The sequence below is a fragment of the Benincasa hispida genome, chromosome 7 (genome assembly GCF_027475165.1).
Source record: "Benincasa hispida cultivar pf3 chromosome 7, pf3_genome.v1.1, whole genome shotgun sequence".
Lineage (NCBI taxonomy): Eukaryota > Viridiplantae > Streptophyta > Magnoliopsida > Cucurbitales > Cucurbitaceae > Benincasa > Benincasa hispida.
In genome coordinates, this window is record NC_143484.1 from 60614611 (window position 1) to 60641421 (window position 26811).

General features: G+C 34.5%; 1 protein-coding gene across 1 annotated transcript; it reads right to left on the minus strand.

Annotated features, from left to right (window-relative positions):
- LOC120082219 (nuclear pore complex protein) lies at positions 1-4616 on the minus strand. Its single transcript, XM_039037498.2, has 9 exons — positions 3908-4616; positions 3760-3813; positions 3552-3611; positions 3332-3442; positions 1736-1801; positions 1578-1664; positions 1326-1427; positions 740-889; positions 1-509 (listed from the first exon to the last, which is right to left on the minus strand). Exons 1-9 carry the CDS (start codon positions 4328-4330, stop codon positions 393-395), a joined length of 1170 nt encoding a protein of 389 aa, XP_038893426.1. The 5' UTR covers positions 4331-4616; the 3' UTR covers positions 1-392.
- Between the last annotated feature and the right edge of the window lie 22195 nt (positions 4617-26811).

The following is a 26811-nucleotide window of genomic DNA, read 5'->3' on the forward strand; positions in this document are numbered from 1 at the left end:
TTTTATAATTAGAGGACTAACATCCCCAAATGCTAAGAGGTAAAGTATATTCATAAGTGAGAGAACCACCTCATTCACCTGACGAGGAAAAGATGAGTCCAAGGCCTTTCTCTGATGATGCTGGCTACGTTAAGAGACCAACATAGCAACTGTTCATGCTGCCTTATTAGCCTTTAACACTGCATCAAATCAAAATTGTATAGGTATTAAGCAGTTAAAAGTTGACCTTAACCAAGTACTAACCCACGTCTCTCAAAAGAGATCCCGGCTAGCACCTTGAGCAGTACATAAAAGTTTTGAAAACGAATATTAATTTTTCCATTTGGAAAAATCAAGCCAAGTATATCTAATAACAAACAGAACAATGGCTAGAAATGTGAACTCAATTTCATTTAGCTCGCATCATCTGTCATTTCTCTGTCTTCAGCCATTATGATTTCCATGTCTCTAACATCCCGCTTTAAAACATTTCCAAGTCTAGCAATGGCCTCAGTCTGTTGCTGCAAAACCTGGCACATGACGTGTAGACGTAGAGGAAGTTGGTTAATAAATTTGACAATAACATAACTGCACTTACCAAAATTAACTGCATTTACCAAAATTCTCGCTTGTATAATTATTACACGTCTTTTTTTCCTTTTTGAAAGACTGTTAACAGAATTTTGGTAAATCTCATAAAGTTCATTTCCAGCAAAACTACAAGTCAAAAAGCAGACTCCAAACACAAATATGTTCGCACCTCCTGCATATCAGCAAGACTCTGCTCGTGTATTTTTGCTGATCCTTGAAGATAGATGGAGTTACCAGCACTGGAGCCATTTGCTTGACCACGAGTAATTGTAAGCAAATTTTGCACCCTCCTTGAAAGTTCTGCTCCAGATCCTTTCAACTGAAAATCGTTGAAGAATATTATGATGCAACTTTTTGGGACATGTAAGATATTTCTCCCTAGTTATAAGTTTAGTTCATTCTTCCCCCGTCGATCAGAATGTGCACATGGCCAAATTCTTTCAAATTTCAACACAGGCAAAATGACAATAATATCATATTATAAAAAATAAATAAAGAAAAATAATGATGATGATAATAATCTTTATGTGATGCTCTTTAAAAGGAAAAATAAGCATTCATTACAATCATTAAAGTTTCTCTTCTTCCAAAATGATAATTCAAAATTTTGTATCGAGTTACTTAAATTTTGAAATAATTTATATGTTTGACAATTAGGATAAAGAAGTAGAACTAGACGGGAAGGCCCTAGGAACTGAGGAGGTTCTTCAGTATCTCTTCCTCCATTTAAAGTAAATGTGGTGAATGATACGTACCTGCCTCGTTATCAAAGCTAACTTCTCTGCCAATTCAGCCTCTCCTTTCATTACAGGCACTCGGCAACCTTTACTTTCTAGCGCTTCCACAATTCTCATAACCTTTTATTGAAGAAAACATCAAATTAAAATAGCAGCAGTTTGGAACCGGTAGGGGGTGAGGAGGCAAGAGGGAAGAAAGCTTGAAGATCACATCCATACCACTTTTTTTTTTCCATATTAGTCCACTGATTTAAAAAAATAAAAACATACTCTCAACAGACGCCTTTGAAGACCTTGCTCCTTCTGTTTCAATCTTTGAACCCAAGGTAGAGTATCGGCTAGAAAATGCCTTTGAAGCTGCAAAATACATCAAGCATCAATTAGAAATAGGAAATTTAAAATATATCATTAAGGAAGCATAAGATTACCATTTTGACATTGCTTTGGGTCATCCGAAGTCTATCAGAATCAGAGAGAATGACTTCATCTTGAATCTGCATTAATTCCACTGGAGCGTCAGTGCAAGAAACTGTGTTACTTCACTCGCAAATACCAGAACGTGTGAAAAAGAAAATCACTTTAAAAAAAAAAAAAGCAGAAAAGCATGCAGCAACAACAAAAAAATGAGCTAATGTCATTGAAATTTAAGATACGTAGAGTTGTTAAAATTATTTTTATAAACAATAACTGAAACAAAACGCATTCTTTATGTGACAACTTTCCGGAACATTTACATTCACAAGGAATGCTGGAAGCAAATGCAGAAGCTATTAAGGCTCAGCAGATTATAACTTTCAGTTTCAGCATATGTGATATTGATACATCATGGATGTTCTCAATTTATGTACTCTCACAACTTGGACATAAAGATGATTATATTTACCGAAGAACAACATATTAATAATCTTAAATGGAAACATAAAACTGGTCACTAGGCTATTGCATTTGTTTCACCAACATTGGTAGATGGAACAAAACATAATTGCCATCCTATCAAATATAAGTTGTGTTTTCCTACTTCACAGTTTTGAATGGCAATAATATATGGACTAGAGACTGGCATACCCTGCATTATCATTATTTGGAAAGGGAAAAGAAAAGACTACTTCCCAACCGCGTGCATTAGCATTTGTCACAATAAATAACATCCCGGAGGGGTCGACACAGTACAGGCACAGAGGAGGCAATGTCCTCGAGACATTTGAAATTTAACAATATACATAAGGGGAAAAAAATTATATATACAAACATTTATGAAAATCTTGGTTATTGTTTGAATTTTATTTCACTAATGATGCTTACTCTCTATTGTATAGTTTTCATAAATTTAATCTTTTTTTCACCATCACAATTGAAAGTACATTTTCATTATTTAATAATAATAATAATAATTTTTAACCATTCAGCAAGTACTGACTTGATTGCTTTCATTTTATTTTATATTTATTATTTAGGTAATAAATCATCAAAAGAAAAATAATACGTGAAGCAATAATTGTAGAACTTAAATATCTAATTCAAATGGAATGTCAAACATTAGAATATTGTGTAGATAGACAAATATTTCTTCATTTAAAATTCTATTTCTGGAAAATTGAAATTGATGTAATACAGGCAATACCATAATTCAGTTTGAAGTAAAATTAACTCTTAAAATTGTGAAACAGGCAGACTAAACATAAAATTCTATATTCATGAGTGCCATTTCTCTAATGTAACTTTGGATCACCCACTCATATCCATATATTCAAAAGCTCAAGGCATCAAATTAGATCCATGACGTTAAATAGCAGCTCTAAGTTAATTAACATATGGTTAAGGTTGCTAAAGAACACGCCTGCAAATCCACCAATGCTTATGACGAATAACAAATTTTTAAGCTATAACAAAAGATATGCAAAAAATCATACAACATAATTGAATATGCATAAATACGAATGACACACAACCTTCATGCATTGAGACAAATATCTTAAAACACAATCAATTAATTTAACCACACATTTTGCAGTGAATTGAAATACCTTCAAGCGCTGAGACAAATCCTTAAAACCTTGAACAAGCTGCGGCCACAATCGCTCTCTATCAGCACTTTCCATGCCTTCAAGCTTTGCCATTGCCTCAGCCCACATTATCTGGCAATGCAAACTATTATCCGCATTTAGTGTAGAATCCGTGAAAAAGAAAATACATACAAGGAGATGAGAATTCTTCAGACGTAAAAACGCGACATATTGAACTCACATCCGATACACCAGCAGGCTTCACCCTATATTGAGGATCAGTTACACTGAACAACAAATGCTGCAAAATAAACACAAGCGTTAACATTGGAGCAACTGGACAAGAAAGCTTATCGTATATTACCTCACGATTATCAACAATTCTCAAGTGTTAGTGAGGGTAAAAACACGAGGCATTCCGATTTCCAGTCAAGATTGGGGAAACGAACCTTGAAAGCATACTTAGGGTTTCCTGCGTCGTCCTTGTAAGCCTCAACAATTGCCTGGTGCACTCAATAAAAACAAAATAAATAGGCGCGGATATAAACGGAGAAAGGAGATATTACTATTTCTTGCCGATTACTTTTAGGAACATACTTGAATATCTCGATCTGCGAGGGAGAAAGGAAGCGGTGCGACCGGGGCCATCTGAGTAGTCAGTTGAGCATTTGGAAATGGAGTGGACTGAGGCGCAGCAAACGGAGTCTGGAAACCGAACCCAGTGGCGGCTGGTTGCGGAAATAGCGGCGATTGCTGCAACTGCTGCTGCGGTTGTGAAGGCTGAGAAGAGAATGGAGTGGAGAAAAGCGATGAGCCAAAGCCGGTAGCAAACGACGACGTAGATGGAGTTCCGAAGGCAGGAGTTGAGGAAAGGTTGCCAAATGCAGGAGACGCCGATGGAGTTCCGAAGGCAGGAGTGGACGCCGGCGTGCCAAATGCCGGAGTTGATTGCGGAGTGCCGAAGGCCGGAGTTGATTGTGGAGTGCCGAAGGCGGAGGAGGACGGTTGAGCTCCGAACATTGTATTTGCACTGGAGGATCAAAGAGGAACCCTAACGTCTCAAATCGAAATCGCCATTCGAGACTCTGAGACTTGTGCTCGACGAAATGGTGATTCTATCGGATTTTTGGAGTTGGGGATGGTGATACTGATGACAAAAGTAGTCTAGGGCATTGAATCTATTTGCCGCGAATTAATTGGAATTGTTTTTAAAATGAATAAAGATGAACAACCCGACCCACCCGTCCAATTCTCAATTTATAAGAGCATTTTTGGGACCCTTAAAAAAAAAAAAAAGGTGAACAGCGCGAGTGCGCGACCCGCCCCATTTTCATTTATATAAATATAAAATGATGCAAATGTTAGCTTGGAATTAGTACTAAAAGTTGCCAAAAAAAAAAAAAAAAACAAACAAACAAACAAACAAAAAGTTGTTGAAGATTAAAAGGTCCGTGGATCAAATTATCTGGAGTTTTTTTTTTAAAAAAATATTGTAGTTAGGAAAAGTATTTAAAGATTTAAGATTGTTTGGGAGTTTTCGAAGTTGCAATAGTGTGTCGAGGGTTCAACCCTCAACCTAAAAGAAGTTAAAGAAGATGTCGAGGGTTGAACGTTCGACATACAAAAATTAAAGAAGAGACCCTCGACCAACAAAAATTAAAGAAGATCGACCTAAAACCATCTTTTTGCATACTACGCATGTCGAGGGTTCAATCCTTGACTTCATTAAAGCGGGCAGAGGGTGCATAGATTTCCATCAACGTGCAGAAAGTGCAGCGATTCGTCAGCATCTCGTCCCATCGTCTTCAATTTCCCAACGCTCGTCGTGCCGAATTTAAGTCCCGCGAAAACTCGACCTACAACTTTTTAACCCTCTCCTCCTCATTTCTCATTTCTCACATCACAGCTCGCTTCTGCCTTTTTCATTTCTTCGTTTCTTCATTTCTTTATTTCTTCATTTCTGCCTACTTCTTCGAACCTAATTAAAACTTCTAAAAATTTGCTTTTGCCTTCTTCATTTCTTCATCGGCATATCTTCTTATTCTCCCACATTCGTCCATTAAATTGTGAGGTTTGTACCTTTACTATACAAAATTTCATTTAAAAAAAAAATTGTAAATTTTGTTTCTATTCTCATACTATTATATTCTTTTTATAGTTTTTGTTGCTGTTTGAGAAACAAATAACAAAAAAAGGTAACGTTAACAAAATTCATATATTCTCATAATATTTTGTTTTTTTTTCATTGTTTTTGTTGTAGATCCATATTCTCATAATATTTTGTTTTTTTCGTAGTTTTTGTTGCCGAATAACATACCATTGTCACTTTGGGGAAAAAATAAAACCACTATTCAATTTGTGAGTTTACTGTTTATTTATTACTAGTTTTTCTATATTTAGTATATCTATCATGTTAATTTTTTAATAGTTGTTGAATTTAATAATATTTACATATTGATATTGATGTTAGTAGTTATTTCTTTATTATATTAGTATTAATCTCATTTATATTATGCTATACCAACATGTTAGTCTTATTTATATTTTGTTTGCTTTCGTTTGTATTTAAGTCTAGTTTATTGTTATGTTTAAAAAGTTAATGTTTATGCTTTAATATTTTTAGTTTAATACAAAATTATTATGATTTTTTGAAATATATTTCTTATGATATTTGATTTTTTTAGTATTAACTTTGAAAATATAGCTTAAAATAGCTTTTAAAAGTTTAATCTATTTTTATGTTTAAGAAGTTGATGTTCATAAACCTTAATATTTTTAATTTAATACAAAATTATTGTGATTTTTTTTAATATATTTTTCATGATATTTTATTTTTTTAGTATTAAATTTGAAAACATAGGTTTAAAAAGTTTGTCTTATTATTATGTTTAAAAAGTTGATGTTTATAATTTTAAAAGTTTAATACAAAATTATTGTGATTTTTTTAATATATTTCTTATAATATTTTATTTTATTTTATTGTATTGAATTTGAAAAAATAGTTTTAAAAAGTTTACCTCATTGTTATGTTTAAAAAGTTGATGTTTATAGTTTAAAAACTTTAATATTTTTAGTTTAATACAAAATTATTATGATTTTTTGTATATATTTCTTATGATATTTGAAAAGTTTAATTTATTGTTATGTTTAAAAATAGTTATAAAAAGTTTAATTTATTGTTATGTTTAAAAATAGTTTTAAAAAGTTTACCTTACTATGATTTTTATTGTGATTTTTTTAATATATTTCTTATATTTCTTATTGTGATTTTTATTATGATTTATTTTTGTTTAAGTTTGATAATTAATAAAACAATTAGTAATGTATTGTTTGTCTTTTTTTTTTTTTTTTAAGAAAATGGCGGACAAATGTTTGGGGTTTATGTTGTTTACAACTAGTAATATGATTTATGGTATTGATGGAGTTGACTATGACCAACCACCAAGTAGGGGTTTTAGTACAAATGTGAACAGTGAATTGTTACAATTCCTTGAAATGGTTGGGATGTCACTTAGTGTAGATATGGGAACAAATCAGTTAGAAATAATATATAGACATCCTAACTTAGAACCATGAGGATCAATAAGGTTTATGTCATTCCCTATTTCGAATGCACAAGCTATGAACTTGATGTTCTCAATCGCGATGTCACTGCCAAATTTAGTGTATTTTTTATGTAAATAGGATAAGGTTGGATACAAACTGGAATGCACCATTTAGTCAATTTGAAGATCCAATCGAATGTATTGATCCTAATCCGGAGCCAGTTGCATCACCATGTGATAATGAAGATATGACGACTAACAATCAGTATAAAGATTTCAAAACAGAAACGGACGATGAATTTGAAGAGTTGGATTTCGATGGTCGTGAACATGAGTTACCTTCAGATACATTCAACGATTTGGATATGAATGTACTAGATAGCATTCGAGAACATGACCTAATTATAACCCATGTAGACGTTGACAATACTTAGTTGTATAAAAGGATGATTTGTCAAGACAAAGAAATGCTACAACACGCGGTCAAATGTTTTGCTATTAAATGTCACGCACCATATGAGGTTGTGGAATCGACACCAACAATTTGGACAATTCGGTGTAAGAAGTGGGAAGAATGTTGCAAATGGAGACTTCGTGCAATAAAGAAAAAATTGCATGGCTTGTTCGAGATCACTAAGTACGATGAGCAGCATACATGTGTTTTATTCAGAATGAGTCAAAGTCATGTGTAATTGGATTCATCAATGATTGCATTAGAGTTCTGTGATGTCGTAATAGAAAAACCATCTATCAGCGTGGCACAACTGCAGTCCGACATCGGATATCATGTTCCTTATCATAAGGTACGGGAAGGCAAAAGAAAAGTGTTGGCTAAATTATTTGGTGATTAGAATGAGTCTTACAAATTGTTATCCAGGTGGTTGTATATGATTAAGCAGACCAATCCCGGAACATGTGTAGAGTGGAGAGCGAAAGAAACGTTTATTGAAGGCCATGTTATTTTAACTTTTGTATTTTGGGCTTTTGCTCCTTGTATAGAAGCTTTTAATATGGAAAATATCGAAGAAAATTGTCAATTGCTACATCAATTGACTCGAACGGGCATCTTCTTCCACTTGCATTTGTTGTTGCAAATGAAGAGTTTGCAGACTCATGTGATGGTTCCTGAAACACTTGAGATAAATTGTAATACATGAAGAGGTGTGTTTAATTTTAGATCGACATGTTGACATAATCGCAATAGTGAATAATCTAGCAAATGGTTGGATGGGACCGAAATGTCACTGCCGTTTCTGCTTACAACATATCATCTGCAACTTTAATAAAAAGTACAAATTTAATACAATGAAAAATTATGTTTATCGTGTCGGGTGTCAGTTTCAAATTCGGAAGTTCATCGAAGATATCAAAGGAATAAATCGGAGTTGTATGAGTTTTTTTTTACAACATTGGTATAGAGCAATGGACTCAAGCACATGATGGAGGGTTCAGATATGGGTGGATGATGACAAATCTATCAAAGTGCATAAATGGTGTCCTCAAATGAGCTCGGATGTTGCCGATAAATGCTCTTGCTCAAATAACATTCTTCAAGTGTGTGAATTATTTTGAGAAAATAAGAGAAGAAATAAGGAATGCATTGGAGCATCAAGATAAATACATCTTGTAATATATATATATATCTATATATATGTGTGTTATAAACAATTTGTTTCAAGCATATTCAGGTATGCACATGAAAAAATAAATAAATGGGCTGCAAGATCCAGTAAACATGAAGTACAATCATACGATTGACAGGTGTGTTTCATGTGAAAATCGGACGTCATAGTCTCAATGCTAAATGAGGAAATGTTCAAATATTTAGGCTAAACAGGTCCGAGCGGTACTGTTCATGTAACAAGTGGCAAGCGTTCGACATTCCATGTTCGCATTTTATGGCAGTTTGCTCACATTTTAACATGAACTACGAAGACTTTATTGAGGACTATTATAAATTGTCAACGTATGCTAAATGTTACTCTCCTCAGTTTTAACCTGTACCACATGAAGATTACTAGATCATGCACTCTAATATGTTTGCCTTACATCCTGATCCATCGTTGTTGAGAAAACCTGATAGACCAGTCACTCAACAACGATGTGGATTTTGTAATCAATTATGCCATAATCGAAGGAAGTGTTATTCGTTACTAAGACGGGCTCCAGACAGTTAGATTGAGAATGTAGATTACACATTTATTGTATATTCAATTTTTTATTATAATTTATAAAGTTGTACATTGTTCTTTTAATTGATAAATAAATACTTTTTTTTTATCATGTATATTTAATTAAGTGTAGATGCTTTTATTGTATATTCAATTTTTTATTATAATTTATAAAGTTGTACATTATTCTTTTAATTAAGTTGTACATTATTTAATTGAGAAATAAATAATTTTTTTCATCATGTATATTTAATTAAGTGTAGATGATACTTTTATTGTATATTCAGATTATGTTGATCCATTAGTTAATTAAGTTGTACATTATTCTTCTAATTGAGAAAAAAATATTTTTTTAATTGAGAAAAAAATATTTTTTTCTTTCATATCATGGCTTTAAACCCAAGACCTATTGATCCTGATATTTTGTACGACCAATCCTTTCATCGATCATCTTTGGCGATATCGTACTATTGGAGAAATATCTTGCAGGTGTCGAGAGACAGTTGTCCAATGCACTATCCCACTCCACCCTAAAATACTACCGCTACTCCATACATCTAGATTCTATAGGGTTGCCAGATTGTGATTTATTCAGTTGGACTAACATTTGATCACAACCTTGATCGAGAGATGAAGACCTGTGTGTTGGAGAGTACATTATCACTCTACAAGACATAGAAATGTTGTTGGGGTTACCTGTTAAGGGTGAGTCAGTCACCGGAGTGATGTATGATGACTGGTCACAAGTTTGTCAACTATACCTCAGTGTGTCCCCACATGCCGATAAAATTAAAGGATCAAGGTTAAGTTTGATATGGTTAGGGACACAATTTCGTGAGCTCACAGATGATGCAGACGAGGAAACCGTCATAAGATATGCACGAGCATATATAATACAAATGATGGGTGGAAGTCTGTTTTCCGACAAATCAGGTCATTTTGTTCACTCGATGTTCCTGCCACTATTAGCTAACCTCTATGATGCGGGGCGGTATTCGTGGGGTGGGTCATGTTTGGCATGGTTGTATAGGCAAATATGCAAAGCAACAAGATTTGAGGTTCGTGAGATAGCTGGGTCTCTCATACTTTTGCAACTATAGGCTTGGGAGCGATTTCCAACAATGGCTCCACAGCTACAACATGTAAATGATACTCAGTTAGCTGGACGAGCCTACGATTCTTGGTATGTTATTTTAATTCAATTTAATTTTTATATGACTGATCTAGTTAATTTAGAATCTAAATTGTCAATTTGAAAATTTAGGTGGAGAGACAAATTTTGTGTGACTAGGACAACCACACATATAGTCAGCCAGTACAGATACATGTTTGATTTGCTTCAACCTGATTAGGTACATTAACACTGAACCAAATTGATTATTTTATATACATTTTTATTGTATTTGTCTTTAATGTTTTCTAATATAATATTTTGTGTTTCAGGTTATTTGGGAGCCCTACAAAATTATTATGCACACTTTGCTCCATTTCTGTATGAATGGTCACAATGAGTCATCTCATATGTTTTCACATTGGTGGGTGATATCTTCCTGACAGGGTGATGAGACAATTCAGTTTTCAGCAGGATGTCCCATCGTCTTCTAATACTGAACCCCTACTGCATGATATTGACTTGACTGGAGATTGATCCGAAAAAAGTTGCACATTTGGTAGTGCGATGGCACTATCGTGCAAGGTTTATTGCAGTGAGGGTTTCTATTGAACAGTTTGACGGGGATGTCACTCAAGACTACATTCATTGATATAATAATATCACAAGGCGCTGCGTTACTCGTCCGGGAGCAATTGTGAGTCATCTAGTAAATAAATGAATATTATCTAATTATTTTTAATTTAAATTTATTTTAAGTATTATCAAATTATTTTTAATCTAAATTTATTTTAAATATTATTTAATTATTTTTAATTTGAATTTATTTTAAATATTAACTAATTATTTTATAATTCACAGAGATTGAACAATAGTAGACTCCGTGATGTTGCGAATGATCCGAACCAGGTTCTTGCTATATGTAGTGACAACCAGAGCTATATGGAGGAGATACATTATATGTACCATATACCTATTATTCCTCCACCAGCTCCTAGACGTCGAGGACTTGTTTGGGAAGAGGATGAGTTTGATGAGGTTGCCCACAATGTGGAAGAGTTGCCCTTGATGTAGACGCAGAGTCAAACTGATTATGTTAGTCTGATGATGATGCTAGCATTTGGTACAGGACTTTATGACTTAGAGGCTGGCCCTTCGTCTTCATACGTGCATGGACACAGTTGGGGTCGTGGAGAGCATAATGAATATTTATATTATGAAGCGCCTGTAGAGGTACCAGAGCAACATCAAGAAGAACGAGAACAACCTCAAGTTCGAAGTCGATGACGACAACCAGCTCGAAATCGACGTCCGCCTTGTGGGACACATTGATTTTTATAATTATTTTTATATAAATGGGATATTTTAATTCACACTTTATTGTTTTTATGAGATATTATTTTTTTAATTTTTTTCTTTTTAAAGTTAAATTAAGATGGTTTGAAAAATAATAAAATAATGTAAATTTTTGGTTTAAAAAATAATAAAATAATGTAAATTTTAAGATGGTTTAAAAAATAATAAAATAATAAAATAATGTAAATTTGAATATACCAAATAATAACATAATGGAAAATTAAAAAAAAAAGAAAAAGGAAAAAGAAAAAAGAAAAAATGGAGGTCGAATTAATGGAAAATTAAAAAAATATATAATGAAGGTTGAATCTTCAAAATTCGACCTCGAATCTTAAAAATTCGACCTATTGGTTAGATCGAATTTTGAAGACTCGAAACCTTAAAAAAAAATTACAACATTTTTATAAATAGTTTGAAAACAACAATATTTTTATAAATACTTTTTAAAACAATAATATTACTTTAATTTTCTCGAATTCTCTCACTCTTAATTTGTAAAAAATAACACACAGTTTATATAAATAGTAAGTTTCTTTAAATATAGTAATATGTCATTTGTCTTTTAGTGATATTTTGTTATATTTATAAATAAATTGCTTCGTTTTACTATATTTGAAAACATAATTTTACCACATCTTTATTATAAAAGGCATAAAATTAGTTTTCAAAATACTTCCAAACAAGTCTTAAGAATCGTTAACATAATATTTCTTTAACATGATGTAGATTCAAATTTCAAACCTTTTTACAATTATAATTGTTTAATAATTAAATTAATGAACATGTTTGAAATGAATATTTAAATTTAAATTATATATATGAATAATTTGTTAGACTAACTTATTTCCTTCTACTATAAATTTTGAGTAAATCACCTTTAAACTCAAATTGTCAATGTGAAGTTAATTATATAAAAGAACTACTCATAAATTTATGGCCTGTTTGGTAGGTAATTTGAAAACAAAGGATTCAATGAAAACAAAGTTGTATTTCACGTTTGGTAGTATATTTAGAAATTAAATTCCAGTTTAAACAATTTTTTCAAAAAGTGCTTGATGAAGGAAATCGGATTCGTGATTTCCATGAGAGCGGAAGAAAGATAATTCCAAATCACAATCATGAATGAACAATTTACATTTACAGTTGACTTCAAACAAACGATTATACAATTCATATAGACATTACAGCATGAAAAACTCAAATGAACAAAGAGAAAAACTCTACGAACATTTGAAGATGCGTCTCCATGCTCTGTTGCGCACAATCGCTCAAACAACAGCATCCTCGAACGCTCGTTCTACACGACCGAAACACAACACAAACTCTTCCCACTCGTACTCAACAATCGCCTCGGTCGCGAACTCCTCAGCAACAACACGAATGACCTCCAGAAAATCTCGATGGTTTCGAGTTGAGTATGACACCACCAACAAGGCTACCTTGGTATTCTCGGTGTGAGAATCCAGAGGGTGGGCTATGTTCAAACTTGGTATGAGGTAGATGAAGGAGGAAACACCGATCACGTACACGACTGGGCAAGTGGGAGATGGCGGAGACCTATCGTATAGGTCGATGCCCAATCATTTAGATAAAGCTAAGCAATCGTCTAGCAAAAGTAATGCGATCGTTTAGTTCATCGCTTAGCTCGGTCTGTCGCCTACAAACTTTACATGATCGTTTATTAGGGCAAGTGATCGTCTAGCAAAACTATGCGATCGTTTAGTAAATACTGCACGATCGTTTAGCTCGCCCAACTGTCGTTTAGTAAGTCTGTATTTACTTGATGACTACCGTGAGATCCTTTTTTTTTTCGTCGAGAGAAATCTCAAAAACTTTTATCAACCTTTTGTAAAACTTCTTTTCAAAATAGGAAAACCACTTTCCTTTTAAACTCACGGTTACCATGAATTTAATAATCATCCACTCATTTGGTTATTAAAGAAAAAGAATTAATTATCTAATAATTAATATTATTATAAATATAAATGATAACCAACTTATCATACTATATTTATAACCTATAGTTTTAATATTTCATCTCATGAAACATATAAACCATAGTTCTTTTTCTATTCCATAGTACTTAATGTAAATCTCATTTACATCAATCCTCTACTAGATGTATCTCATAAATCATACCGATTATATCATATATAATCAAAATACCTCTTGTCAATTTGAACATTTTAAATCAACACCAAGAACTGATCCTCAACTGCATCCATTGAGCTACCAAGGAAACCTCATGGACCCGTAGCTCGAAGCTCCTACGGTATGTAAATAACTGATTGAACTCTTTAGACACGGGATCCACCATCCATTAACTACCAGACACTCCACTAAAGATCGACAACTGAACTTTCCTTACCATATATATATATATATTATGTGTCCAACTTAACCAATCAACAGTGCGACAACCCTTCACAGATTGCTTGTAAGTACAGCTGGGCCAATAAACGTTATGCCCCTGTAGTTACACATGTCTCCTTAAGTACCACTGATCCCTCTAATGTACATATGTCATAGTCCTACTATGACTGAGTCTTCTCTTCCAAAGAGAAGCTGTGACCACTATGTTCAAGCCTCAGAATCAGCCTTTAAGGGAACAATCTCTCTACTTATCCCTGCTTTAGGAAAGGAGTGAATTCCATCTTGTGGATTGAGTTCTCAGCTCCCAGATCAGATAAGTCCCCAAAAAGGTAGGCATGTTGAGTTGGCAATATGGCCACTCTCACCCATACTAATCAAAGGACCGCCCTCAAAGGCAGAAGTTCCAAAAACATTCAGGATTGAGATGGTGTCACCTATGGTCGTTTAGGTGAGATGTAAGTCTTTAGTATCAACGACGTTATATACAGAGTCTAGTCATCTCATGGTCTAGGTCTTATACAAACTCTTTGTATAGGACACCCCCGCTCGCACGTCTCCACATGAATGGTTAGGATCTACCATCTGTAATAGTTTATAATACTTACAAATCTCTACAAAGCGGGTCGTATCCGTTGTGTTACCAAGATCAGGTATCCTACCTTAATCCTTATACTACAGACCTAATTAGGTTATCACTTAAGGCATGATCCACTTGTGTATCACTATCACATATATATGCTTAAGTTCACATAAGATAACCAAGGAGTTTTGTTTATTGGATATGAGTAAATGCCAGAATTAAATAACACTTATTTTATTCATTGAAAAATGTGTATCTTTACAAAATAACGAGACTCCGGGAGAATTAGGACACCAATTCTAACAATCTCCCACTTGTCCTAATGACTCAGGAGACTAATGTACAATACAATATAAAAATGTGCAATATACAATCAACTAGGGCATACCCCAGTATCATCTCCTACTTGTCTTAGACAAGATGTCGCATGTCCTGCAGACCCGACTCTCCAGGTGACCCTCGAACACTTTAGTTGTGAGGGCTTTTGTAAAGGGATCAACAATGTTGTGCTCCGATGCGATCTTCGTGACTATCACATCACCGCGATACACAATCTCCCTGATCAGGTGATATTTTTGTTCTATGTGCTTACCCCGATGATGACTCCGAGGCTCCTTCGAACTTGCCACAGCCCTACTGTTATCACAATAAAGAGTGATAGGTAAATCCATATTTGGAATAACTTCCAAATCTGAAAGGAACTTCCTCAGCCAAATAACCTATTTATCTGCTTCATAAGCCGCTACGTATTTGACTTCCATAGTGGAGTCCGTGATACATCCTTGCTTGATGTTTCGCCAAACTACAACCCCTCCATTCAGAGTAAACACTGACCCCTATGTCGATTTGCGAGAATTTCTATCGGTCTGAAAGTCAGAGTTCATGTATCCTGTAAGGATCAGATCCTTATCTCCATACACAAGCATGTAGTCCCTCATTCTCCGAAGATACTTGAGGATCGTCTTGACCGCCATCCAGTGATCAAATCCTGGATTGGACTAATACCGACTGAAAATCTCTACTGCATAGCAAATGTCGGGTCTAGTATACAACATTGCAGACATCAAGCTTCTTACAGCAGAAACATAGGGAATCTGTCTCATTTCCTCAACTTCTTGAGGTGTCTTAGGACATTGATCCTTAGACATAATGATTTCATGTCTGAAGGGTAACAAACCCCTCTTGGAATCCTGCATCCTGTACCTGATCAATATTTGATCAATGTACGATGTCTGGGATAGAGCTAACCGTTTGTTCTTGCAATACCGAATGATCTGGATCCCGAGAACATATTGTGCCTTACCTAAATCTTTCATTTGGAACTGGGCAGCTAGCCACTCTCTAATATCAGGCAGATACCCTACACCATTCTCAATGAGTAGGATATCATCTACATACAGTACTAGGAAAGCTATTGAGCTGTTGATGATCTTCTTATAAAACAAGGCTCATCAACATTCTGATCAAAGCCAAATGACTTGACAGCAGTGTCAAATCTGATTTTCCAAGATCTAGCTGCTTATTTCAGCCCATAAATGGACCTTTTAGGCTTGCAAACCCTTTGCTCTTTATCTAGAACGATGAATCCCATTGGTTGAGTCATATAGATGGTCTCCTCAAGATCACCATTAAGAAAGGCAGTCTTGACGTTCATTTGCCATATTTCATAATCATAAAACGTGGTAATGGACAGGAGAATCTACTCCCTCAACCTGGTTATAACCCTTTGCCACGAGTCTAGCCTGAAAGGTTTGCACCTTTCCATCTACACCTCTCTTTCACTTAAAGATCCACTTACACCCAATAGATCTTATCCCATTAGGTGGATCAACAAGTCCCAGATGTTATTGAAGTACATAGACTCCATTTTCTGGTTCATGACCTTAACCCATTCATCTTTGTCAACATCCTTCATTGCTTTCTTAAAAGACAACGATTCCTTGACCCCATCATTCGTAATGACATTTTGGGCTTCAGTTAAACCCATGTATCGATCCGGTGGGTTCATAACCCTCCTACTACATCGAGGCAGTCTCAACTCTTGAGCTGGTTGACTAGATGTTCCGACCTTAACAACTCTTGTTGATCTGTCGGCCTGTTCAACAACTCTTGTCGAACCCTTAGCAGTCTCAGTCTCACTAGAGATCTCACGTAAAACGAGCTTACTTCGTGGCTTATGATCTCTCATGTGATTTTCTTCCAAGAAGATAGCATTTGTGGAAATAAACACTTTGTTCTCACTCGGATCATAGAAGTATCCTCCTCTCGTTTCCTTGGGGTAGCCTACAAAGAGGAAAATCTTCAAATGCAGTTCCAACTTCTTTGGGTTAGTCGCTAGCATATGTGCCGGACAACCCCAAATCCTGAAGTGGCGTAAACTACCTTTACAACCTCTCCATAACTCAAAAAGGTGTTTCAGAAACACTTTTCAAAGGAATGTTGTTTAGGATATAACATGCAGTCTGTACTGTATAATCCCAAAACGAGTCTGAAAAATTAGCATAACTCATCATAGACCGAACCATGTCCAACAAGGTTCTGTTTCTTCTTTCTGATACACCATTCTGCTGATGTGTACCAAGGGCCGAGAGTTGGGACACAATCCCATGTTCTATCATATATTTATGGAATTAGAGGTCTATAATTCATACAGAAATTACAACATGAAAAACTCAAATGAACAAAGAGAGAAACTCTACGAACATTTGAAGATGCGTCTCCACGCTCTGTTGCACACGACCACTCGAACAACAACAACCTCAAACGCTCGATCTACACGACCGCAACACAACATGAACTCTTCGCACTCGTCCTCAATGATCGCCTAAGTAGCGAACTCCTCAGCAACAGCACGAACGGCCTCTAGAAAACCTCGATGGTGTTGAGTTGAGTCTGACACTACCAACAAGACTACCTTGGTATTCTCGGTGTGAGAATCCAGAGGGTGGACTCTGTTCGGACTTGGTATAAGGCAGACGAAGGAGGAAACATCGATCGCGTACACGATTGAGCAAGTGGGAGATGGAGGAAACCTATCGTATAGGTCGATGCCCAATCATTTAGATAAAGCTAAGCGACCGTCTAGCAAAAGCTATACGATCGTTTAGCTAAAGCTATGCGATTGTTTAGCTCATCGCTTAGCTCGGTCTGTCACCTACAAACTCTACACGATTATTTACTCAGGGCAAGCAATCGTCTAGCAAAACTATGCGATCGTTTAGTAAATACTACACGATCGTTTAGCTCGCCCAACCATCGTTTAGTAAGTCTATGAGATCCCTTTTTTTTTCGCCGAGATAAATCTCAAAAACTTTTATCAACCTTTTGTAAAACTTCTTTTCAAAATAGGAAAACCACTTTCCTTTTAAACTCACGGTTACCATGATTTTAATAACCACCCACTCATTTGGTTATTAAAGAAAAAGAATTAATTATCTAATAATTAATATTATTATAAATATAAATGATAACCAACTTATCATACTATATTTATAACCTATAGTTTTAATATTTCATCTCATGAAACATATAAACCATAGTTCTTTTTCTATTCCATAGTACTTAATGTAAATCTCATTTACATCAATCCTCCACTAGACGTATCTCATAAATCATACCGATTATATCATATATAATCAAAATACCTCTTGTCAATTTAAACATTTTAAATCAACACCAAGAACTGATCCTCAACTGAATCCATTGAGGTACCAAGAGGACCTCATGGACTCATAGCTCGAAGCTCCAACGGTACGTGAGGGATCCACCATCTGAAAACAATTTTCGAAAATAGAATTCAGGCTGCCAACCAAATACATATTTGCTGAAGTTAGTTAATTTGAAAACATAAAATAGAATCTTGGTTACCTACCAAATAGGCTCTTAACTATTTAATAATACTTTTTCATATCAATTACTTAAGTTTATTATTAGAAAAAAAAAATAAAACAAAGTAGAAACAGATTCAAGCTTATTGATATGAAATATTATTATTATTTAATAAAAATACTTTGATTCACCATAGTTTATACCCATCTTATTTACCACACACCCAAATATTACTCTTATTTAATTGAAACAATAGTACGTACTTCTTTTATTCGCTATTTGAAACATCATCAATTACAAGTTATTTTAGTTCACAAGGCTCTCATCATTTTTTATTACGTCTTTTAGGGGTATTTGGAGGCCCAACATGAGATGGTATATCCCTATATCCTATATTATCTCAGTGTTTGGAGTCTCATTATCCTATCTCACCGATTTTAATTGTTTGTGGGCCTATTTTCGAAACGTGTTTTGTATAATTTTCTTTCCGTTTATCGTATATTATCTCTGTGCTTGAACATACTTGATCGTACTCAATCAGAACTCCCCATACATCAGAACTCTCCAGACATCAGAACTCTCCACATTCTATATCATCTCAGTGCCCCAATAGTCAGAACTCCATAAACGACGTGAAAGGGGAGGAGACGGCCTACTCTGCTTATTCTTCGTAGAGGACTTTTTTTTTTTATTTATTTTTAATTTTAAACTTAGAAGGTAGAATTTAAAGAGTATGAATATATTATTATAAAGATTATGATAATAGATGCTCATTATATGTTATACTTAGTGTCCATTGATCATGTGTCATACCCTCATTTCATAAGGTATTGTCCATGTATCTTAACATTATACATTATTAGTGTCCATTATTAGTATCCATGAAATCCGCCCCTATTTGCCAAATTGCCTATAAATAGTGACATCTGGTGGGTTTTGGAATACACATTAACCAAAATCCATGAAAATTGGAGAAAATGGAAACTTTAGAGAAAAATTTTATTTCATATTTTGTTATTTTATTTATATATTATGTTTAATTTGTTTTAATATTTATTTATTTTATTATTATATGATATTATTTTATATTCATTTTAATATTATATTTTATTGGTATCTGTGTTCCCGTTGTATTCCTCAAGTTCATAACACGTTATCAGCACGAGCTCCTTCGTTATAATTAATAAATTAAATGTTATTGTACATATTTGATATATATTAAATTTTAATGTAAATATAATATTTTGTAATAGTGTTACCATGAAAATATTATAAAATTGGAATTTGTGGCATTTAATATCAATGATAATAATTATTTATAATTAGTGCTTGATGCCAAAATATATCTGGACGCCATAAAAATGTGATCATCTGAAAACAACTTTTCTTCCTAAAGCTCGTCATAAATGGATGCACTTGAGGCTCCAAAATTTTAAATCAATATGTTAGAGAAGACATTTTTCTATATTTCGGATATGCTTATGCATTAGCAATGTTGAGAGAAAGGGAGAGAAAAGTTTTAAACAATATTTTAAACTAATTTCATGTCTTCTTGTGGCCGAACAAGATAACGAATTATTGATAAAAAATCATGAATCTTGATCAACTGGAACAACACCATTCCCTGAAGTGAATGTTACAAATATTAATAATCATGGTCGAGGTCGAGGTCATGATCGTGGCAAATGAACAGATAATTATTATTTTCCAACTCATGGTTCATAAGTTTCCCTTTGAAATCATTCATGCATTTAAAATGTTTGAAAACATAAGAGCTTCTAGCTCAACTAAGAAATATTTGTACATAAACATACTTTAAAGATTTGAAGCACAAGGCTCGTGAAAGACTAACTCATTGATTAGTATGCTTTGAGAACATCAACTCATATAACTTCAAACCTTGGGTTAACATGATGTTTGATACTAGGTCATGTGTTTAGGTAAAACATCATCTAGCTTTATTAAGAAGTTCATGCTTTAACAACCTCTAAAACTTTGATGCCGTAAATAGAATATGAGTGTGATACCTAGTCTCCATAAAACCCTTATGTGTTTAACTCTAGTCTTTAGGAAAACTTAAACATGTTGAAAGGCATAAGCATTCCCTGCATTAGCATTTCTTAAATGACTTTACTGTTTATATGCTTCTAATGGAACGTTTTAATGAGATTTATGAGTTAGGTGAAAAGTTTTATAATGATGGTGTTATTGAGGAAATCTGATACTGAAGGACTAGGAGAATGTATCTAGGTCCCTTGATACCTAAGGTACGATGGTATCCAGGATATATGAGTAGTCACGCATACGTAGGTATTATCAATGTTTGTTATTATTATTCATTATTATTATTATTATTATTATTATTATTATTATTTTGAGGGATTTCCGGAAGTATGACCCTTGCCCCTTTGATGGATTGTTGGGGGACCCCACCAAGGCAGAAATGTGGTTGTCATCTATCAAGACAATATTCCGTTTTATGAGGTGCCCGGAAGAGCACAAACTACAATGCGTAGTCTTCATACTATCTGGTAACGCGAAAATCTGGTGGCGTTTGGTAGGGGTGTACATAGTCCGGATTAGAAGATTTTTGTGGACCAACCCAAAAATTCGGGTTGGCTAATAATGAACCCTATGAGTTCTTTTTTGGAGGGTCAACCCAACCCAACCCAACCCAAAATTTTCGGGTTGGGTCACTGGTTTTGTGTGTGTGTGTGTGTGTTTTTTTTAAAATTTTTTTAAATTTGACTGTTTTTTCCGTTACTTCCTTAATCGTTCTCTTCTCATTCTCTCTTTGATTTTTGTGGATCAATAAACCTTCATATTTAAAAAAGTGAACTAATTCTAAATATATTATATCAAATCAATTAATAAAAATTTAATAATAAAAAACATGTAATCTTTGTGAAATTTTAGCATTGACATTAAAATACAACCACCATAAATTCATTGATTCAATATAAACTTCAAGAAACTTCCTCAAATAATTCAATTCAAATGTTCAAGTTCAAAATCTCTACTCAAAGACACAAAGTTCAATAATAATAATTCCAAGTTCAATAAAAAGTCCAAGTTTAATAATAACTATTGGTTTGTTACATAAAATTCCAAATCATTCAAAAGCACCATGAGCATGAAGAATGACTTTTCCATTGAGTTTTCTTCTTCATCTTTGATTCTTTGGTCTCTTCACTTCTCAATTCCTAAAAAAATTACAAATACATTAAACCAAGAGGACCAAGAGGATCATTTATAAGTAATAATAATATTTGATCTTATGGTAATAAAACTTACCACTAAAATCATCATTATGCTCCAAATTCAATTCCTTATTTCAAAACACCAGAGGAGATGGACTCTCTTTAATTATGAGCATTAAACAGGTTAGATATGTACAATAAAAAATTCATTTAATTACCTGATTCAATATTTTCCCAAGTCTCTAACTCTTCAAGTTGTGGATGGAGATCTAGTAACACTGAGCCGCCACGAATCTAATTTTGTGTACATATCAAGACCTCCACTGTTTTTGGAGTCAAAGAACTTCGAAAGGAATCAAGAATCCTCCCTCCTATACTAAACACAGATTCAAGAGTGACTGTAGATATCGGAACTGCCAAAACATCTCGAACAATTTTTGATAAAATGGGATATTTGTAGCTATTCATCTTCCACCAATACAATATCTCAAAATCATCTTTATCTTCTATAACCTTGTCAGACAAATAAGAAGACAAATTATTCTCCACTTCCAAAGAACTTTTTTCTTCTCTCAACCTCTTAAAAGTTATCCACAGATCATCTATATCTTCATCCACCCCATGATCATTTTCATTTATATTGACAGTTTTTTATTATTGAGAATCATTGGTATTACGACTACCTCGAAGTGAAGTGTTATGTGATTTGTAAAAGTCATATAGACGATACAAATATAATTTCACACTCTCAACCATATCCTTAACCACATCACTGTCATAAACATTGGAAAGACAATAATTCAAATACTTTAACTTATACGGAGGATCAATGACCATAGCTAGAAACATCAATTTATTCATTTTTTCAAGCGAACCCCAATACTTATCAAACTTGGTCTTCATATTTATAGCCATCATACTTAGAACAGAGTTGATATTGTTGCTCCATTTGTTTAAAGCAAATTGAATTTTATTAATTTCCTTATAACCAACATTAGAAGTCACATATGAAGATCCACTTATCGTTGTGGTGGTATCATAAAACCTCTTTAAAAACTTAATAAACACACTACAGTCAACCAATCAGATGTACTTGGGGGCCCCAATCTTTTATTTCCACGATCATCTTCCTTGAAGTAATCAACAAAATCTGAGTCTTCTTTCTCCTCCTCTAAAGTTCTAAAAGCTTTCTCAAATTTAATTGCATGTTCAAGCATTAAATAAGTAGAAATCCACCTAGTTGCCACATCTAAACAAATAAGAGCCTTACACTGAATTTTTTCTTGTTTCACGCAAGCTTTAAACTTTTCCATTCTCCTAGGTGATGATCGAACATATCTCATAGCATTACGAACACTAGCAATAGAATCATGCATATCTTTCAGTCCATCATTCACAATAAGATTAATAATGTGGGCACAACACCTCATGTGTAATAGTTCTCCATCTAAAACAACCGATTTCCAACTTTTAAGTCTTTTCTTAACATAAGAGATAGCCATATCATTAGAACTTGCATTATCAACGGTAATGGATTTTTTTTTTCAATCCCCCATTCCAACAAACAACTCTCAATCATCTTCCCAATAGTCTCCCCCTTATGATTAGCAACTTGACAAAAGCTCAAAATCTTCTTATGCAAAACCCATTCAGAATCAATAAAATGTGCAGTGATGACCATGTAGTTCACATTTTGTAGCGAAGTCCATGTGTCGGTAGTAAGACAAACTCTTTGAGAGCTTTTAATTAGAAATGATTTCAACTTTTTTTTCTCCTCAAGATAAAGTTGATATACATCTCTAGCGATTGTGACCTTGATGGAACATCAAACTTAGGACACGAAACACTACAAAAGTGTCTAAAACCCTCTGTCTCAACAAATTTGAACGATAACTCATTCATAATTATCATCTTAGCGCATGCTAGTCTACACGCTTGTTGGCTAAACAATGTCGTCACAAAGTTACAAGCATCGACTCATTTTCCATCATTTGAAGGTACGAGAGTTAGAGTGGTTTTTCCTTTTTCTTTTTCTTTATATGAGTACTTTTTACATTGATTTCTTAAGTGCTTCCATAAGTACTAGTTCCACAAGTATTACTATCACATGCGTAATCTTTACCACAATAGTTACACTTGCACCTAGCTCCATCATGACCACTTGCTTCCATTTTTGTGAAATGATCCCACACAGATGAGGTTGGTTTATTAGGTCTCTTTCGATTGGATTTGGGAGGTAAATGTGGTATATTTTTAGGATTTTGGCTAACATTAGGAGGGGGAGGAGGAGGAGGAGGAGGCATTTCACTACTTGACTTTGCATATTTAGATTTTACCACAAACCAATAAACATAAAATCCTTGGTTATCTGTATGTGACTCAAGCATGTATGTGGTGACATACAAGTGGATCATGTCTTGAGCGATAACCAAAATGGTCTGTAGTATATGGATATAGGAGGAAAAACTTATCCTGGTAACGCTACGAATGCGGCCCGCTTTGTGGAATGGTCACAAGTGTTGTGACTTGTCACAGATGATATAATCCTAATCATTCGTGTAGGGGAACGTCCTATACAAAGAGTTTGTATAAGACCTGACCACGAAGTGTTAACGTCTCGTTATATAACACCGTTTATAACTGAGACTTTACTTCATTAGGATAGCCATAGGTAATATGACCTCAATCCTGAGTGAGTCGGGAACTCTTGCCATTGAGGGCGGTCCTTTGATTTGCATGGGTGCGAGTGGCCAAAACGTTGACTCGAACCTACCATTTTGGAGATTCGTCTAATTTGGGAGCTGGGAATTCAGCTACACAAGATGGAATTCACTTCTTCCCCGAGGCAGGGGCAAGTAGATAGATAGCTCATTTAAGGGCTGATTTCAGGGCTTGAACGATGTGGACCCACGCACCTTTTCATGGCTCAAGAGGTGTTCACACATAGTTGGACTATGTTGTATTGTTCATTAGAGGAATCAATGGTACTTAAAGAGTAAGATGTAACTACAAGGCCGGCTGTACTTACGAACATCTATGAAGGGTCATCGTACTCATGATTGGTTATATCCAATAGACATAGAAATATATATATGGCAAGAAGAGTTCAATTATCGGTCTTTAGTGGAATGTCTGGCAGTTAACGGATAGTGGATGTCGTGACTAAAGAGTTTAGTCAGCTATTCACGTACCGTTGGAGCTTTGAGCCATAGATCCATAAGGTCCCCTTGGTAGCTTGGATACAAGCTGAGAGTCAGTTTTTGGGTCAATTTGAAATGTTCAAATTGACAAAAGGGAGTTTGATTATATATGATATAATTGAACGAGTTAATTAAATATGATATAATTAACTTTATGTATGAGATATATTAATTTGGAGAAAATTGGATATAAATATGATTTATATCTAGTAGAGGAAAAATATTATAATTAATATTTGATATTAATTTATAAGTTATGAATATGATAAGTTCACATTAATTGGACGATTTTAAAAGGAAATGGGAAGGCGCCTCTTCATTTAAAATTACGGACAATTGCATTATAAATAACAGACGGTATGTTGATCTCGGTGTGCACGGGTATTGTGAAAAAGATAGTGTCATCGTTTAGAAAATCAGTGCTTATACGATAGGATTGCACGATCGCTTACATATACGATATTGCTAAGCGATCGCATACCGATTACACCGTCGCACGCTATTATCTAAATGATCGTTTACCTTTTTCCTAAGCGATCGTTTAACTCTCGATATTTACTAAACGATCGTATAGACGATCGCTTAGTTTTTCCTATGCGATCGTTTTAGATGATCGCTCACCCTTTTCCTACACGATCGTGTAGATGATAGTTTAAATTTTCTTACACGACCGTTTAGACGATCACTTACTTTTACTAACCTAAACGATTAAGCATATTGTCTATGCGATAGACAACCGCATCTCCCACTTGCTTGATCGTTGTGTACGGTTGCTCTTCCTCCTTCCCTCTACCAAATCCGAAAAAAGCTCACACTTTGGATTCTCACTCCAAGGATACTGAGGGCTCTAAGTGGTGTTGTCTTCTCCGATTCCTTCTGTTTGAGTGGTGACTGTTTGAGGTAGACGGTTGGACTTCAGACTTGAGAAATCTTCATCTGGTATGATTTCTTGATCACTTTAGCATTAATGTATGTTTGAATGTATATGCGGTAATTCTATCACAATGAATTGGAAAGATCCGCTTTCGCTCGTAGGTACTCTTGAGTAAGTGTTCCTTCAATCCAACCTTATCCATATACTACATACCATTTAGGTTATCACTTCAACATGATCCACCTGTATGTCTCTACATACATGTTTAAGTTACAACAATAACCTTGGATGTTAGTTTATTGGTTTGTGGTTAATGCAACTAAAATATCATATATTTCATAGACAAAGTGAATAAAATATCAAATATTATCAATCATATAAACATTTGTTCATACAAGGTTTGCAAGCTATAGGACCCTACGAGATTTAGGACATCAACCTCAACAACAAGGAGTTGTAAAGTTCTATAGACGAAGTGATCCCGATTCGTATAGTAATGACATGAGGAGTGAAGACGTCTTGTGTAATAAGTTTGCACAAGATCAGACCATGAAATAATTCACTCTTACTTTATAACGTTGTTTACGTTTTAAGACTGATTATTTCACAACGATGACCTAGGAAACTTAACTTGAATCCTGAGCTAACTATGAACTCCTATTTTTTTTGGGATTATCCTTAGATTTGCATGGGTGAGGGTTGGCTCAACAACGCCAACTCAATAAACCTCCCATTTTAGGGGTAAGACCAGGTAGATAGTTGGGGACATAGGGTGCAAAATGAAATTCACTCCTACCCGTTTTCAGGGATAGTAGAGAGTTTATTCCCTTAGGTACTGACTCTAGGTCTTGAATAAGGGGCCCTACCCTCTCATTGGCCCTAGAGGAACTTGGTTTGATGATCAGATCACAAACAAATTGTTCATTAGAGGATCAGTGGGACTTAAGAAACAAGAGGTAATCTCGGGGGTAAAACAACTGTTTGACCTAGCTGTTATTACGAACAACTTGTGAATAGTTAACTTACTAATCATGGTTATATCGAGTGGACATAATATATCTACAGTGAGAAGATTGCAACTTTGGGCTTTAGTGGAGTGACCCAGTAGTTAACGAATGAGGTTTAATTCGGTGTAAAGTGTTTAGCCAATTAATCTTGGATCGTTGGAGCTCATGATTGTAGGTTCACGAGGTCCCCCTACTAGCTCACAAATGGATTAGCTTTAGAGTAGTGTGATAAGTAAGGATGTTCAAAAAACCTGAT

Bases quoted from the DNA above. Each gene is read 5' to 3' on its own strand.
- LOC120082219 (XM_039037498.2), bottom strand. From the start codon at position 4,330: ATGTTCGGAGCTCAACCGTCCTCCTCCGCCTTCGGCACTCCACAATCA. The intron at 3,612-3,759 runs GTTCGTTTCCCC...TTTATTTTGCAG, and splicing joins ACCCTAAGTATGCTTTCAAG to CATTTGTTGTTCAGTGTAAC. The intron at 1,802-3,331 runs GTATTTCAATTC...GAATTAATGCAG, and splicing joins ATTTGTCTCAGCGCTTGAAG to ATTCAAGATGAAGTCATTCT.